This window comes from Sinocyclocheilus rhinocerous, unplaced genomic scaffold (assembly GCF_001515625.1).
Source record: "Sinocyclocheilus rhinocerous isolate Xijiao unplaced genomic scaffold, SAMN03320098_v1.1 scaffold11123, whole genome shotgun sequence".
NCBI lineage: Eukaryota > Metazoa > Chordata > Actinopteri > Cypriniformes > Cyprinidae > Sinocyclocheilus > Sinocyclocheilus rhinocerous.
In genome coordinates, this window is record NW_015637341.1 from 5,052 (window position 1) to 21,412 (window position 16,361).

The 16,361-nt window shown below is 39.5% G+C and overlaps 1 protein-coding gene across 1 annotated transcript; it reads right to left on the minus strand.

The window, feature by feature from the left end:
• Positions 1-426: 426 nt before the first annotated feature.
• Positions 427-14,703, minus strand: LOC107748856 (monocarboxylate transporter 10-like). Its single transcript, XM_016563837.1, is given in 6 exon segments — positions 427-2,803; positions 4,867-5,060; positions 5,285-5,448; positions 11,775-12,204; positions 13,435-13,596; positions 14,657-14,703. Coding segments are annotated over 6 exon segments (1,230 nt in total). The 3' UTR covers positions 427-2,570.
• Between the last annotated feature and the right edge of the window lie 1,658 nt (positions 14,704-16,361).

The following is a 16,361-nucleotide window of genomic DNA, read 5'->3' on the forward strand; positions in this document are numbered from 1 at the left end:
ACTCTACAGTAATCAGTGAGGACGCTCTGGTTCAGTGTGAGGACTTCATTATCCACAGCTGAAGGCAGTAGCTTTGCTCACAGAGTCCTGGCTGTGACGCTCAAGTACGGTTGGCCTACAAAAATACACCATCACTGAGGCGCTCTGTACGAACATCTGGAGCGATCTAAATACACTGGTAGAAATAAAGGACATTGACGGTTTCATGAAGAACCTTTAACATCCATGGAAGCATTTCACTGGACAGAAGCTTCTTAAACAGTTCTTCAGATGAATAAAATGTTCTTCACAATGCTTATTTCAAGAACAGTTCTTTGGGGAACCAAAATGATTCTTTGACGGCATCACGGGCGAAATAATGAATAAAACCAATAACACAAACATTTCATTAATAAAACCAATAATGTTTTATTTATTGTAGTTCAAAATTATATTTATACCAATTGTGTAGTACATACAAAAAATATATATATAGAAGCTAGAAGTCGTGCAGGTCATGAGGTCAAGGTCATTCAAATGAAGCTGCAGTAGCATCACGTATCCATTGTGAAGTTTTTGTTATTTGATGATTTTCAGAAGCACTTTATTTTACAGTCCTGTTCTGCACGTACATACTGTGTATTGTAATAATAACCCGGTAATAACTAGATACTAACATTCTTTTGGCAAGTACATGGTAAGTGTGTGCACATACTATCAAATAAAGTGCCAGCCTATTTTCTTAAGTGCAACCGATGGTATATTTTGCTTTTCTTGTTATTCAGTAACTGTGCTTTTCAAATGTTACAATCACAAATAGATGGACGAAAAGTTTTCAATCAATACGTCAAGAACTTAAGTCAATAATTTGGTGTTTAGCTGAGGCCTGGAGTTATTTGACATGCATAATTACCCTGAGTAAATCACTGCTGACGCCTGCCATGAAAACCAACCCACAATTATATTACAGTGTGTGTGTGTGTGTGAGAGTGTGTGTGTGTGTGTGTGTGTGTGAGTGTGTGTGCGCGCGTGTATGTGTGTGTGTGTGTGTGTGTGTGTGTGTGCAGCAAAACCTTTTCTGGTTTGGTGTACAACAATGATTTACATGAACAGTATAATTTTAAAAAATAAAATACAAAAGGACCATGTAAAAAAAGTAAACAAAAGACACAATCCTCTCAAAAACATGGAAATGGTTTAAAAAAAGAGAGAGAATTTAATAAACCAACGAATTTAAAAGACAGACACCTCTTTGCATATATTGCTGCTAAGGTTCAGATAAAGGTTGTTTTTTTCTGTGAAATGTGTTTGTGTCGTACTGAAATGAGTCAAATACATGCTTTGGAAGCTGCTGGTTAAGATTTCATACAAATCAATAATTCATCTCTGTTCAACAATCATATTGTCAAGGCACTAATAATGCTTGTTGCAAAACATCTGTGAAACACAAGATATAAAACTCAAAAAACAACAACAACAACAGAAGAACAAGGAAGAGTCCTGGGATATAGATGAAGTATGAGCACTTGGTGGTCCTCATTCCTGTGACTGTGGACAGACCCGCGTCTCTCTTTATTCCCTTTCGATCCTCTGATATTTCCAGAATCATGTTAATTGAGGTAGATCACAGGAGCAGATGAACACTCCTATGGATCAATCTGCAGACCGATCATGTGAGATACAGCGGGACGTTTACATCCAACGACCAGATTCACCTCCAAACACTGTATCACTGTATCAAATTCATTCGCTTAATTATTAACGGCTTGGCATATGTGCTTGTTCAGTCAAGGCCTCAGTGGCAGTAAATGTGAACATGACACGATCGACGACGGTCGCAACTAAAGCTGAGCTCACTCTGGCTCGATCTAACCAACCAACGCGACACATTCTTTAAAACAGTAAACAATCCCAGTTCATGTCAAACACTGATGTCTGCGCTGATGCGGCTGGAACTCATGAAAATCATCCTGTAAACGTTCCTCGTCAAACAGAGACACCATAAAACACACCGCTCAATACTACTCTCACTGAGAACACTGGCACAGCATCGACTGCTCTACACATTAAAGCAGCATTAATGTTTCCTCAGCTGCTACTTCTCAGTCACAATACATCTTAGATAATTGCATATGTCGCCATGCAGTGACGTTTCCTCTAATTATCACTCGTGGCTAAAATGTGCATTTGCAAAAACGTGTTTGGAATTTTCCAAGCTCAGGAGGAAATGAATACATCGTTCCCCTTTAAAACAATCATACGAGTGACTTCATATAGTCTGACATAAAACAATTCATAGCTAGATTCTAAGAGTGAAGCAAACATAAGCTGGTTAAAATAAAATCCCATGCATCTTCTCTCAGGGCTTCACCAGCAAACATCTTCCCTTCTTATCCAATGATTGTCTAACCTTTCCCTTTTAAAGCCTAGAAACTCAGTACAAAAATATTCAAGGAAACGTTCTGAAAGATGCATAGCTCAAAAATCACATTTGCGGAGAAGCCCTGTTTTATGCCTGTTCCGCATGTTCCTGCAGGGATAGAACACACACACACACACGTCAGTCTCTCCACTGTAAACCTTCACGGCTCTCAGATGACGGACTCGGGGTCCTCAGCCTTCACCTCTCCGTCTGCACCGTCCCACGCGCCGCTCTTGCTCTCCAGCATCTTCTCGGTGGTGTCTGCCGCTGTCTGCGCCTCCTTCCTCTTCCTCCGCGCCTCCACCCACGGGATCAGACACAGCACGGCCCCCCCGATGATCGGAGGAATGCCTGCCAGGTAAAACGCCACGTCATAGCTGCCCAAACGGTCTCTGAGGAACCCTGTGTACAGAAACAGACAGACAGGTCAACGAGGCCAAATTTACACCGCAAAGTGGCCCAGAAGCGCTTCTGTCTTTTGCATTTGAAAGCTGTTCAGAAGTGGCATAAATGCATTTCCACAGCAATTACAACCGTTTACCTTGATACTCGGACCTGAGGTCACTGAGGGTCTGGCGTAATTTAGTCCAGCTTTTAGGCCTCTTTACACTGAATTTTGAGCTGGCCTTCACTCAGCTGTACAGACGACTTAAATCAACTAAATCAACACATTTTGAACAAATGAGTTGTGTGTGTCTGTGTGTCATGTTTACCTAACATTTTTAGTACTTTTACCAAAGTCTTAACTTTTAGAGCTTAAATTTACAGTACAAAAACGTTCATAATTCTAATTTTCTTGACAGTTTTTCATATTTGCTAAGACACTAAACCCTATTCTCTGAACCAAATTCTCAATAGCCTAAACCAATTAGTCAAATAAAGCACTCTTTCTGCAAAACCTTAAACAAGTTCAAGTTTAGACACTGTTTGCAGATCTCATGCACTCTTTTTGCAAAACTCTAAACTCATTCTCACTCACTAAAACGCAATGCGTGTGTGCGTGCGAGTGTGTGTGTGTGTGTGCGTGTGTGAGTGTGTGTGTGCGAGTGTGTGTGTGTGTGTGTGTGTGTGTGTGCGTGTGTGTGTGCGTGTGAGTGAGTGAGTGAGTGTGTGTGCGTGTGTGTGTGTGTGAGTGTGTGTGTGAGAGTGTGTGTCCGTGCGTGAGTTCTGTAGTGTGTGTATTATTGATAATGTGTGTGTGATTTAAAGCTTTGTTTGATTTTGAGTGCAGGTGAAATGGTTTTGAAGCGATTGTTTGATTTTGCCAGAAGAGTCTGTGAATTTAGTTTGAAGGTTTGGATTTGTGTTTAAGGTTTTGAGAAAATGAGTGATGGTTTCAAGAAATGTGTTTTAGCAGTTCAGAAAAGCTGTAACTGACATAAATGTTAATTTACCAGCTTTCCCACAAACTGAGGCAAATATTAAAATACAGAAGGTGCAAACAAACCGAAATAATAATTTATAATGGATTATAAGTCTCATATCTTGACATTATCTATTTAAGATCTGTACAGTATTTTGCTATCTTACTGATATTACAATAAATAAAGTTAAAATCAAATGTGCCATATTACACATTCATCTGATCAGATATCTGATCTTACGGCTGTTTAAGAAAAAATATTATTTGTATTTTTTTATTATTATTGTTGTTGTCATTGTTGTTGTTATTATTTATAAGTGGTATTTGTCTGCTTTAAGTAAAGTAACAAGTTAACAATGGCAAGATATGAGACTTATAATACATTATTAACGATGGGAAATATAATCCATTGTAAGTTAAGTGGATGCATTGTGTTCATTGTGTATAAATCATCATACTCTTAAAAGCTATAACCACAAATAAGTAAATATTATAATGCATTAAAACGGTTGAGATGATACAACATATTATAAGGTTTTTTATAATGCATTATGCATTCATTATAATGCCTTAAGAATACTCTTATAATAAATTATAAATACGGGCTTCATAGAAAGTGCTACCAAAAAAGCTAATTCAATGAAAAGCCATCCAATTTAACGTGTCACATTCTAGCGAATGTTCGTTTACAGTTTTTCACTGTAAATTATTAGATGACTTGTTCTTTTTCTTTTTAGTTACTGTTAACCAATTAACATTTTTACCATAGCTGTTACTGTTAAAATTATGATCAGTTTTTACAGTGAAGAATGCGTCTGTGAGTTTTTCAGTCATTCAGATTTACACACAGAATTGCACTTGTGTGTGTGTGTGTGTGTGTGTGTGTGTTTAAGAATGTCTCTAAATGTGTTTATCTGGCATTTCATCTGTAATGTAATTGTGTCATCGTGTGGTCAGCCTCTTTTGAATGCATGTGTGTAAATGTCTGAGGGTTGTTTCTCTGTTTTTGCGGCACATCTTCTAACCTGCAGCAGCAGCTGAACTCATGAACTCAGTACCAGCTCCAGCCAGCAGGAGGCACATGATTATCACGCTTCATTACCTGCGATGGGAGGCCCGACGGTCATGGGGACGGACATCATGCCCAGGAGGAAGCCGATGGCCTGCGACACGTTCTGGGAGCCCACCAGCTCGAATGCAATGGGAGCCATGATGCAGATGAAGCATCCGTCAAACAGACCCATGAGCAGACACACCGAGATGTGGACATTTTGAGTTTCCCCGTAATTTAAAAGGCTTATAAATCATTCAGAATGAGTTTTTTTGAAAATCTAAAAATGCACAAAGTTTCCTGTGAGGGGTAGGTTTAGGGGTAGGGTTGGTGTAGGGCAATAGAAAATACGGTTTGAACAGTATAAAAACCATTACGCCTATGGAGAGTCCTCATAAACCATAAAAACCAACATGTGTGTGTGTGTGTGAGAGTGTGTGTGTGTGTGTCCAGACGGCTGTGACTCAACAGTGTTAATCAGTCTCTCACCTGCAGGAAGACTTTGTTGACTCCCGGGACGTAGTCGGCCACTCTCCCGAAGATCAGACGACCCACTCCAGACGTGATGCCGATACACATGAGCAGAACCTCTTTATTAGCGTCCGCACCGAAACGCTCCTCCACATGTTTCATCTGAGAGAGAGACGGAAGGATCTTAATCACTGATCTCATGTGAGACTGCACTCACACACATACAACATAACATGACACATTCACTTACTTACTTGCTTACAGGGAATAATAGTGTTTTACCCAGACCTGTCCCTTAAAATCTGGAATAAAACTTGTTTTGAAGTCATCTGGTAGCTCTGTGCACTTTCTGTTTATTTGTATAAAGAATAACCACGGTCCTCTTCAGTACTGTCATTACTATCATGTAAATCATGCTAGGGTAACATTTTCCAGAAAGTGTTGTGTTTGTGTCTGCTGTGAATGTGACGTGACAGGAGCACATGGTCTTTACCAATGCAGACCGTGTTAGATATTTAGATATGAGAAGATATTTCGAAGAATGTGGGTAACCAAACAATTTCTGGTCCCCATTGACTTCCATAGTATGGGGGAAAAAAATACTGTTCGGTTTACCCTCATTCTTTTTTTGTGTTCAACAGCTGAAAGACAATAATACAGGTTTGGAACAACGTGAGGGCGAGGAAATGATGAGAGAGTTGTCATTTTTTGGTGAACTATCCCTTTAAGTATTAGTAGGAATACAAAACATTCGTAGCCTTTTTTCTTAAGTTAGAAAATAAGCAGAAAACAGCAGTTAAGAAGAGTTTTATTCTTAAGAACGTCATGAATCCGGCTGCTGGTCTTCATTCCATGTGATGCATGTTTTAACAGACAGAACAGAAAAAGCTTGATTCCTCAGGTCGTCAGAAGCGTCTCTGCCTGAAGAATCAGACAGATATTGTTTGTAACTGAACGCCATTGGTGCTTTTCGGAAGAATCCTGTGTTTCTCAAGCAACCGCCGCTTGTTTGTGTGTGTGTGTGTGTGTGTGTGTGTGTGTGTGTGCATATGTGTGTGTGAGAGAGAGAGTGTGTGTGCATGTGTGTGTGAGAGAGAGTGTGTTGAGGACACACAGGAATTCACTCAGAGCGAACAGACAAGAAAAGGGGCCTGTTTTAGGGACTGTTCTGTTACAACACTCCAAACAGACACATGAACCCGCTTCCTGCACAGCGCTACGTTTGTGTGTGTGTGTGTTTGTGTGAGTGAGTGTGTGCGTGTGAGTCACACACACACACAGACACTCCTTCAGAAACAAAGACGCAAGCAGATCAGATCCAGAGGTGTGCAGTTAGTACAGAAGAGGACGTGGAAACATGAAACATGAAAACACAGGAGCAGATGTAGATGGGATCCTGGGCGTTCGGGTTCCTCCTCCCAAAACACACCAATCTGAGGGCTGGGAGAGGAGCGGCCCACACACGGCCCCACGACAGACACACACACACACACTTACAGAGTTTCACTGCGTAAAAATGAAGAACAACATAACGCCTGGCAGTCTGAACATCATCTGATTGAGTTGATCCATGACCTGTGCTGAACACATGAAGACCTTACAGACAATACACCATCAACTCAAGGACGACTGACAGCCAGGGTCAGTGTGAGAGAGTTTCAGACCTGTGCATGCGTCTTTATGCCTTAAACATTTAGGTTTAGGGCATTTAGAAAAGTAAGTGTTTAAGTAAATGTTATGTTCATATTAACACATGTTCCGAAACCAGAGTCTGGGTCAGACTGGGTCATGATATCCTGCTGGCTAACACAAATGAGGGTTTGTTGAAATTGTAAGAGTGATGGTTTTGGCAGCATCTAATTAAATAAGCAGCAAAATACCAGTTAAATAAACCAGCAGCGCAAGCAATCATTCTTTAGTAAAGTGCATTGGGATTTTTATATATCTGCATTAATTGGTCAAAAAATGTCATCTGATCTTCATCAAAGTCACAAGTATAGACAAACACAATGTGCTAAAGCAAACAACACGCACACAATTATGATCTTTCATGTCTTTATTGAACACATCCCATCAAACATTCACAGTGCTGTGGAAAAAGTAATTGAACTTTACCTTGTTGTCATGACCTGGATGATCCACAACTGTTTTCTTTTTTTTTTGACGACTTTCATGAGTCGATCATGAGTCGTTTGTTTGTCCATGACAGATTATAATTGTTTGTGTGTTATTAGCTTAAGCACAATTTGTCAAAACTTATGGCTTTGTCAAACATTTTATGACTAATTAATACAGAAAACCAACCAATTCCAGTGGGTTCACCACTTTATGAATGTCTAATGACTGTAAATGTAATTTTGAGCTTGTGTCATGTCTTCCCTGACAGTACGTGTGAGTGGAGTTGAAAAATACTCAAACTTTTGGAAACGTCACATGAAAAACGGCAATGGCTGTGACGTGCAGGTAGTGATAATTGTCTTGAGCATTTAAAATACACAGATTGTGCTGGAGTTGGTGTGTAAATCATTGTTTACATATTGCTACATTTCATTCAGTTTTCACATGCATTTGCTTTCATTATGAATAGACTGACTGGCTTTACAAGAGTAAATCAACACTATATCTTTACTTTGGGCATTCAGAAACAAAGCTTCCAACTGCAATAGTGTGTATATATGATGATTATATTAGCTGTGTGCTGAAAACGTGGAGGCGTGGTAGTGTTCTGAGTTGCTTATACTTACGTACACCTTTGCTGTTTTTAAGAAAACAATCTGTTATGAATCAAAAAAACTTCAATGGTTTAGTAATGCACAGTTATGAGAGTCTGTCTGTCACAGATGAGATGTGAAACAAGTCCAAGAAATTTCACAGTGTGTTTGATAAACTGTGCAGATGATGACGTTCATGTGTGACTGCAGGTGAACCACTGACCTTTATCTGCTGGATCACGATCATAAACGAATAAAAGAACGGACTCTGACTGCTAAAAGTGCTCATCTGCATTTCTTGATGCTTCAGCGCATGACTGCTGACCTCAGCAGCTTCAGAAATGCAATATAATGACACTGTCAGCATCTGTGTGTGGGTGAACAGATCACAAGACCAGAGGTTTCCTCCAGCAAACAGTCAGCTACACTTACCTACAAAGAATATATAACGCATCCCAACAAAATGGCTTAGAAAATGAAAGTGAGTGATGAAATGCGGTGAGCTGCGGGACAAGTGAAACTACTGCTCGTCTCTGTGTGTCTGAAAGTCAATGCCAAATTTTCTGAAAATGCTTCCAAGAGGGAGTAGGTAAATGATAAATAATAAAGAGCCCAGAACGGATCCCTGTGGGACACCAGTCATGATATTAGATGACTTAGATCGAAACTGGCTTAGTTGTTCAAACCAAGTATGAACTGTGAGATATGAGGAAGTACCAACAATTCCTATGGATTGCAAACTATCTATTAATATTTTATGCGGAATGTTGCCGATAAATCAAGAAGAATTAATACAGATAAAAGTCCCGAGTCAGCTGCTACCAATAAGTCATTTAAAATCTTAACAATCTCAGTATTATGATGGGAAAGAAAACCAATATATAAATGTAAATAACATGCAATTAAGCATCTGAAAACATCACATTAAGTTCACACTTATAAATACACACTTGTATATCCTTTTAGATCACATTATTTCCATAATAAGTGGAATAATCTGTCACCGATGGAGTTTGGGTTCCTTGCCACTGTCGCCTTTGGGCTTTCTTAGTTGGGGGCACTTAATATTTGGCATTTAAATTGGCAATACTATAAACTTGACTGCACAGACACTATTGGAAGAGAACTGAACTGAGCTGATGATGATAGGACTGAATCAACGATGAACTGACTTTAACTGAAAAATTGTCTGTTTATTGTCCTCTTTTTAGAGCTGCTTTACAGCAGAATTGAAATTTGTTTGCCTTATTGACACACTATTTTCCTGTTTAACAATGTAAAGCTGCTTTGACACAATCTGTATTGTATAAATCTCTATATAAATAAAGGTGACTTGACTTGACTTAAGTGCTCTTCTTAAAACGTTAGCTGTAGTGTGCTTCTTTTACACAAGGGAACAGAAAGCGACCAAAAGACCTTGTGGTTAAAAGATTCCTGACCATTTCTTGTCCTGTCTGCAACCTTACAAAAATAATCAGGAAAAGACACATGCCAGATCTGAGCTTTAGTCAACCACACACGAGCACATCAGATTAATATATCAGAGCTTACATGCTAACAGCCACAACTACTAGAGACTATGTCAACAGAGAATACGTGAAGAAAACCGGTTGAGGTGTTAAACCTGCTGTTGACCTGAAGTGACGTGTGCTGTTCGGAGTGAAGCGGCGATCGCTGTGAGGACTTCACAACAACACCCAAACCCAGTGAGACCATGTGCCCTCTAACCCCGAGGAACATGCTTTTGTTTTGATTTGAACAGTTCAAGTGAGCTCTTCAGCCTCTGGCAGATGACAAAGCCATGCTGAGATGTGTGTTTGTCCACTGCTAACCTCCTCGACCCAGAAAGAGCGGCAGGAAAACATCCAGAGGATTCCCAACGAGAGAACGGCTCTCCACAGATAAACAACCTCTTTCCCTCTCAGTGCTGCCCATCATCCACCCTCTGCAGGGCACCTTAGCCTGAGCAAAACACGTCTGGAGATATTACAATAACAGAGCTGATGTTTATGTAAAGCACAGTCTGCAGCTATGCCCTGCGCTCCTCAGATCAAATTGACCTTTTATTTCAATAAACCTCACAGCATAAACGTCCATCCATGCAGAAGACCAGCATACAGATGAAGGAACCGCACAGATACTCTGCTGACGTGGCTCTCGTGGGCCATCTGAGTAAGGTTCAGTTCATTCACCATCATGGACATTTGAGGCAAATATCAGTCTGCTCCTCACAAAAAGCATAATTTAACTTGAAGCTACAGTCATGTGAACTATATAGGCTTTCTGCAGAAGCTTGCAAGCTCCAGTCCCTGTCAGCGCAATCTTGAGTATTTCACTCCAAATATCTTTTTCATACTTTTGTGCTCTGCAGAAAAAAAGTAAAGGCTAAAATACACTATATGACTTTTAAAATCTGAACAGATTTTAGAACACTAGGCATCACAAACTTACTGACTCGTTCTGAATACAACAAACTCAAAATAGCAAGCATGTTTGCTCTCCCACAACTGGATAGAAGCATTTTCTGTGAAATATGTCAGTTAAAACCTGCAGACTGGCTCCAACTTTTGCTAACTATCATCAACTCGTCCAGACTCTTAATCTGAGCAAAAATCTGTACAAAAGTTGTGTAGTGCAATCCAGCCTTAAAGGAGTAGTTTCACTGGAGCTGGTATAGAATATATATTGAAGATAAAAATGTTTTAAAGATGGATTTGATTCTTCCAAACACACAGCTTTTGTCTTCTCCAGATGTTAACTGATGGACTGGAGTGCTGTGGATTACTTGTGGATTATTGTGATGTTTTTATCAGCTGTTTGGACTCTCATTCTGACGGCACCCATTCACTGCAGAGCATCCATTGCTGAGACACTGATGCAATGCTACATTTCTACAAACCTGATGAAGAAACAAACTCACATACATCTCGGATGGCCTGAGAGTGAGCACATTTTCAGCAAATGCACATACATAATTGTTCCTTTAAGACATACAGGTTTCGAACAGCATGACAGATGGTGAAAGTGCTCACATTTGGGTGAACTATGTATAGCATTTCTGTAAGGACGTTCCTGAGACGAAAACTCATGTTGTGAAATCTAAAGGCCTTTTCACACTGAACACAAAAATTTGGCGCAAATGTTTGGCACGATGATGCTTTTGAATCGAAACAATAGATCCCTATGGGGCTATTCACACGAGGCGTAATCATTCGCGGTGCGAAAAAACAAGGATTTTTTTTCATCATTTGTGTCAATTTTTTCCCCCGTTGCTCTACGAGGAAACAGGCCGTCCAATTAGATTTGAGCTTAGATCACGTGCCCGGAGCAGCTGCTGTTGCACAACTATAGATCACAAACGGAAGTTATTACAAGCACTCGATGATGGTTTAAAGTGGGTTTTAAGCAAAAACATTAATAATCACATACATTTTCAAGTGTAGCTTGATGCTAATTGTACCATTACTTATATTTTAAGATGTATTCTTGTAAGCATTATAGATAGTTTGTGTTTCTGGTGTAGAGCCAAACTATATTTACCTTAATTTAATGCTGTATATTGAGCAGCGGACGATGTTAACGCCATAAACGAGATACATAACTGAGGAAAAATGCATTGTTGGTCGGCGCCACCTAGTGTGCAGGCGTGAATTAGCAGAAGGCGATCAATCGTTTCGCACTCAGTGTGAAAGCTCCGTTCGTCGGTGATTCACCTCGCTTTTTTGGGCTCAGTGTGAAACAGTCTTAAGGCAGAACAGAGAAATTCAGCACACTCACCAGATGAACGTAAGGCACGAAGTATCCGTACAGGGCCGCAGGGATCCCAAAAGCCCATATGCGGTATCCCAGAGACCTCCAGATGTGCATGTTAAACACCCTCTTGAGCGAGGGAAAGCGGCTGCCCGACTTGCTGCTGCTGACGGGTTTGGGCAGCAGGGGTTTGTAGGTGAATCCCGCCAGCATGAGCATGAACATGAAGACGCTCAGCACACGCAGCGTGTAGGCGAGTCCCACGCGCTTCAGCAGGCCGGTCAGCATGTAGGGGAGCGTGATGGTGAATACGCTGCTGCCCGCCGTCACAATGCCGTTCACCAGGCCCAGCCTCCGCTTGAAATAGTGACCCAGGATCACCAGACTCGGCTGATATGCAAAACTGCAGCCACACGCAAAGACTATGCCGTAGGTGAAGTACATTGGCCCGAGAGACCTGCAGAGAATAACGATTGGACTGCGTTAACTTTAAAGGCACATTATAAATCAAATTAAATACTACTAGTAATGCAATTCAAAGCACAATTGTGAAATGTCTCCTGACAGTTTTTGTGCTATCAAAATTCTTTCTCGTCTCTCAGTTTAATGTTGACTGTAAATCAGTGATTAATAGATTGATTCTGCTGAAGAGTGAACCACTGCAACTCCGTGATGCTTTTAAAACATTCATCTATTTCTCTGACCAATGGCTAATAGAAATTATTTTTTTTTTCAGTTCAGTTCTGGTGATGCTAGTGGCGCAAAAATGAAATACGTTAGCTTTAATGTCAGGAGTGTAACCGTATGATTGCTTTGTGTTCAGCTAAACTTCATTTAGAGCTAGTTATGCTCTCCAGTTCAGCAGACTGCAACATGTATTTAGTGCAGTGTATTTAAGTACAGGTATTTGTTTGTTAATCTTCAGTATTTAGAGAAACAATAAACAACAACTTGTCACTGATCGTCTCAAACAGTCATACAAAGTGCGCTAAGTAATCAGATTACTTTTTAATGAAACGAGTACCCAAGTCATTACTGTTGTATTAATTTAATATCCTTACTGATAGTTGAAAGCCTTCAGAAACATCTTGAGAAGAGAAGAGAAGAGAAGAGAAGAGAAGAGAAGAGAAGAGAAGAGGGCCAAGTACAGAGCCTAGTGGGACCCCAGTGTCAGACTAAAGGAGTACAATGTTGTATGTTTCAATTTAATCCATTGAACTTTGGGTTCTTTAGGAACAGGAAAAACAGTGTCTTAAAGGACTGAGTAAGATGAGAAGACATCTCCACAGTCCTTCAAATCATGCGTCAGAATAAAAACATTATATTGTCAGGTGTTCTGGATGATCTCCACATCTATACTCAATCCACTGCTTACAGACAAAACCATTGCTCCCTTTTGACAGCGAACATAAAATCACACAGGAAGGATAGTTGAGTATAAAAACAGATGGGCCACAGCAACTAGAAAGCAATCATTTTATCCAGTTTACAGTCCATTGGCTAAGCACTAGTAAGTACACTCGGTAGTGAAGGATGGTCATTACCACCTATTTCCAGTTGCAGGTAATATAAGCATTAATTGAACTGCTTAGCAAGAAATTAAAAAAAACTCTTTATCTAAAACCTGAGGTGAATATAATGTAAAAAACTCTTTATCTAAAACCTGAGGTGAATATAATGTACTTACGTGACGAAGGAACTGCCCAGAAGTCCCACAAACGCCACCGCTGCCCCTCCAACTGCTGTAATCCGGCAGCCAAACAGATCGGTGAACACACTGACGATTGGTGAGAAGAAGAAGATCATACCCATTGAGAGAGAGCCGACCCATGCTACACACACACACACACACACACACACACACACACACACACAGTTAATTTATTCTTATGTTACAAGAAAAAAAATATGTATGGTAATATACTATTTCCGTGATATGAAATTATTTATATTGTGATATATTCACACTGTGGTATTTTGGTCACACCTCCCATCCCTATAAAACCAGCAGTCTAAGTAAATTAAACTTCCATTAGATACATTTAAATGTGTTTAAATGTGTGTGATAACAAACAACTCATTATATAATGCTGTTTTAAAGATTTACATAAAAAAACAGCAATACAGACCAGATCGAGTCAAATGACAGAGCGCACCAGTATCCATCAATCCAAATAAAACAAGAAAATAATAAAATGGGATGAAGCATTTTTCATTTGTAAAGCAATTCATGCACTGGATTATACAAAATGAGCATTATTATTTCCAGCATGAAATAGCTAACTGTTAAATGATTCATACTGTGCCACTGTATTTCAGCACAGTTCTCACAGGATACTGCATCTGTAATTTATTCTTATCACACAAACAAACATTATTAGAGAGAAAGATCCTACACACAGACACAGAAATGTTAATCTAACACACCACAGACTTACATTATATTTCTGTGGCATGACATACACTGGTTTTACTATAGGACTGAGATTTTTCATTAAACATCAAGGGGAGAGAAAACTGTTGTACAAAAGTTCATTAAATGTCCTTAATCAAGCTTTGAAATGTATTAGCATGAACTGGATCACGTGAGTTTGCAGTAAAAAACAGCCGTGTTTGAGTCTGACACGTGAACCTGACATACATTACCGTCCTTCATGCTGCAGTTTCACAAAGGAAGTCAAAGTGATCATGTGATGATCTGGGTTATGGAGTGAGTCTCTCTCCGACAGAAACACACACACACACACACGTCCATCCAACTTCCCGAAAGAACACCACATATGACACTTATGAAGGCATCCTATTTATTCTACTTTATTTCACCAAACCGATCCTGAATCTGAGTCTGTGTATGAAAAAGCTTTTTTAGGAAATAAATAAATTATATTAATATTTATAATAAGACGAACCAGCTGTGTTTGGCATCACTATCGGACACAGTGTGGTGCAGCTTCATCATGGCCTGTATTTGAATTCATATTAATATCACACAAAATCATCATGAAGACTGGAAAAGAAAGAAAGAAAGAACAAATGAAAGAAAAAAGAGAGCAAAAATGAATAAAGAAACATGCAAAAGAAAGAAGGAACGAGTGAATGGTAAGGAGAAGAACAGAGGGATTGAGTCTGTGACCCTCGAGCTACAGCAGCCTGACATGTGTGACTCTCTCCAGCATCAGCGAGGAGGACCTGAGTGAAACCACGGCGTGTGTCCAGTCTGTAATGATTCCTCACACACTGCAGTGAGTATCAGAGATGCTGGAAACACACTGTTAGCACAGCAAACAAACACACTCCCATCCGTCCGTCCCCGTGAGCCAGTGTCCTGATCAAACACACCGGAGCAGACGGACGACAGACGGATCAAACACACGGCCTGATCGGACTCACTCAGTCTGACTGACTGTGACTAGCGACTATCTGATGTTGCAAAGTTAATGTCGCTATTCATCTGAATTCAGTTCAAGTGCTGTTTTCATCCGATGTTGTATTTACAGTTAAGCAGAAAATATTACTGAATATTAAACCCCAACTACATGCCATCATGAAGTCCAGACTGTACTGCTGCATAAACACTGTTGATTTTAAAGGAATATTCCAGCTGAGACACAAATAAAGCTCTACTGACTTCTGTATCAGCTGAAGCAATTCAATTACTTTAAATTTAACCGAGTCGATTAATTTTAAAAAAATGATGTGAATGACATAGCTGGATTGCAAGAACTGAAAATACAAAGAATACAATTAATTATTACTCTCAAATGAGTAGAAAGACTAAGATGTTTGGCAATAGATCAGGAGTGACTTCTGTTCACACTGGATCTAATAAGGACTGTATGAACATTAACTGAAGTCAGTCCACTTCTCTGACCTCACTTTGATAATACTAGCGAAACGACTGTAAAATTGGTGCTACGCAGCTAGAGAAAACAGACAAAGGGCTTGATGTTCACTTTAGCAACAAGAAAAGTGTTGCCTGTAGCACAATGACAAACAACCCAGTGTTGTTTCAGTATCACTGAGAGATTTCAGTTAACATTGATTTTTAAGTAATGGAAAACTTTTTTCATGGTTTTATGGTTTATTTTTAGTTAACTATAATAACCTTGAAAAAGAACAGACAAACTAAAAACTTTCGTATCACATCTTTAAGGGTTTAATCTTTATTATAAATGTCTGTCATCCTTTCACATATGTGACAAAAGCAGTGTTAAGTCGCTGGGGTATATTTGCAGCAATAGTCAACAATACATTGTATGGGTCAAAATTATCCATTTTTCTTTTATGCCAAAAATCATTAGGATATTAAGTAAAGATCATGTTCCATGAAGATATTTTGTAAATGTCCTACCGTAAATATATCGACGCTTAATTTTTGATTAGTAATATGCATTGCTAAGAACTTCATTTGAACAACTTTAAAGATGATTTTCTCAATATTTAGATTTTTTTGCACCCTCATATTCCAGATTTTCAAATAGTTGTATCTCAGCCAAATATTGTCCTATCCTAACAAACCATACATCAATGGAGATCTCAAGCTTTCAGCTGATGTATACATCTCAATTTCGAAAACTTGACCCTTATGACTGGTTTTGTGCTCCAGGGTCACAT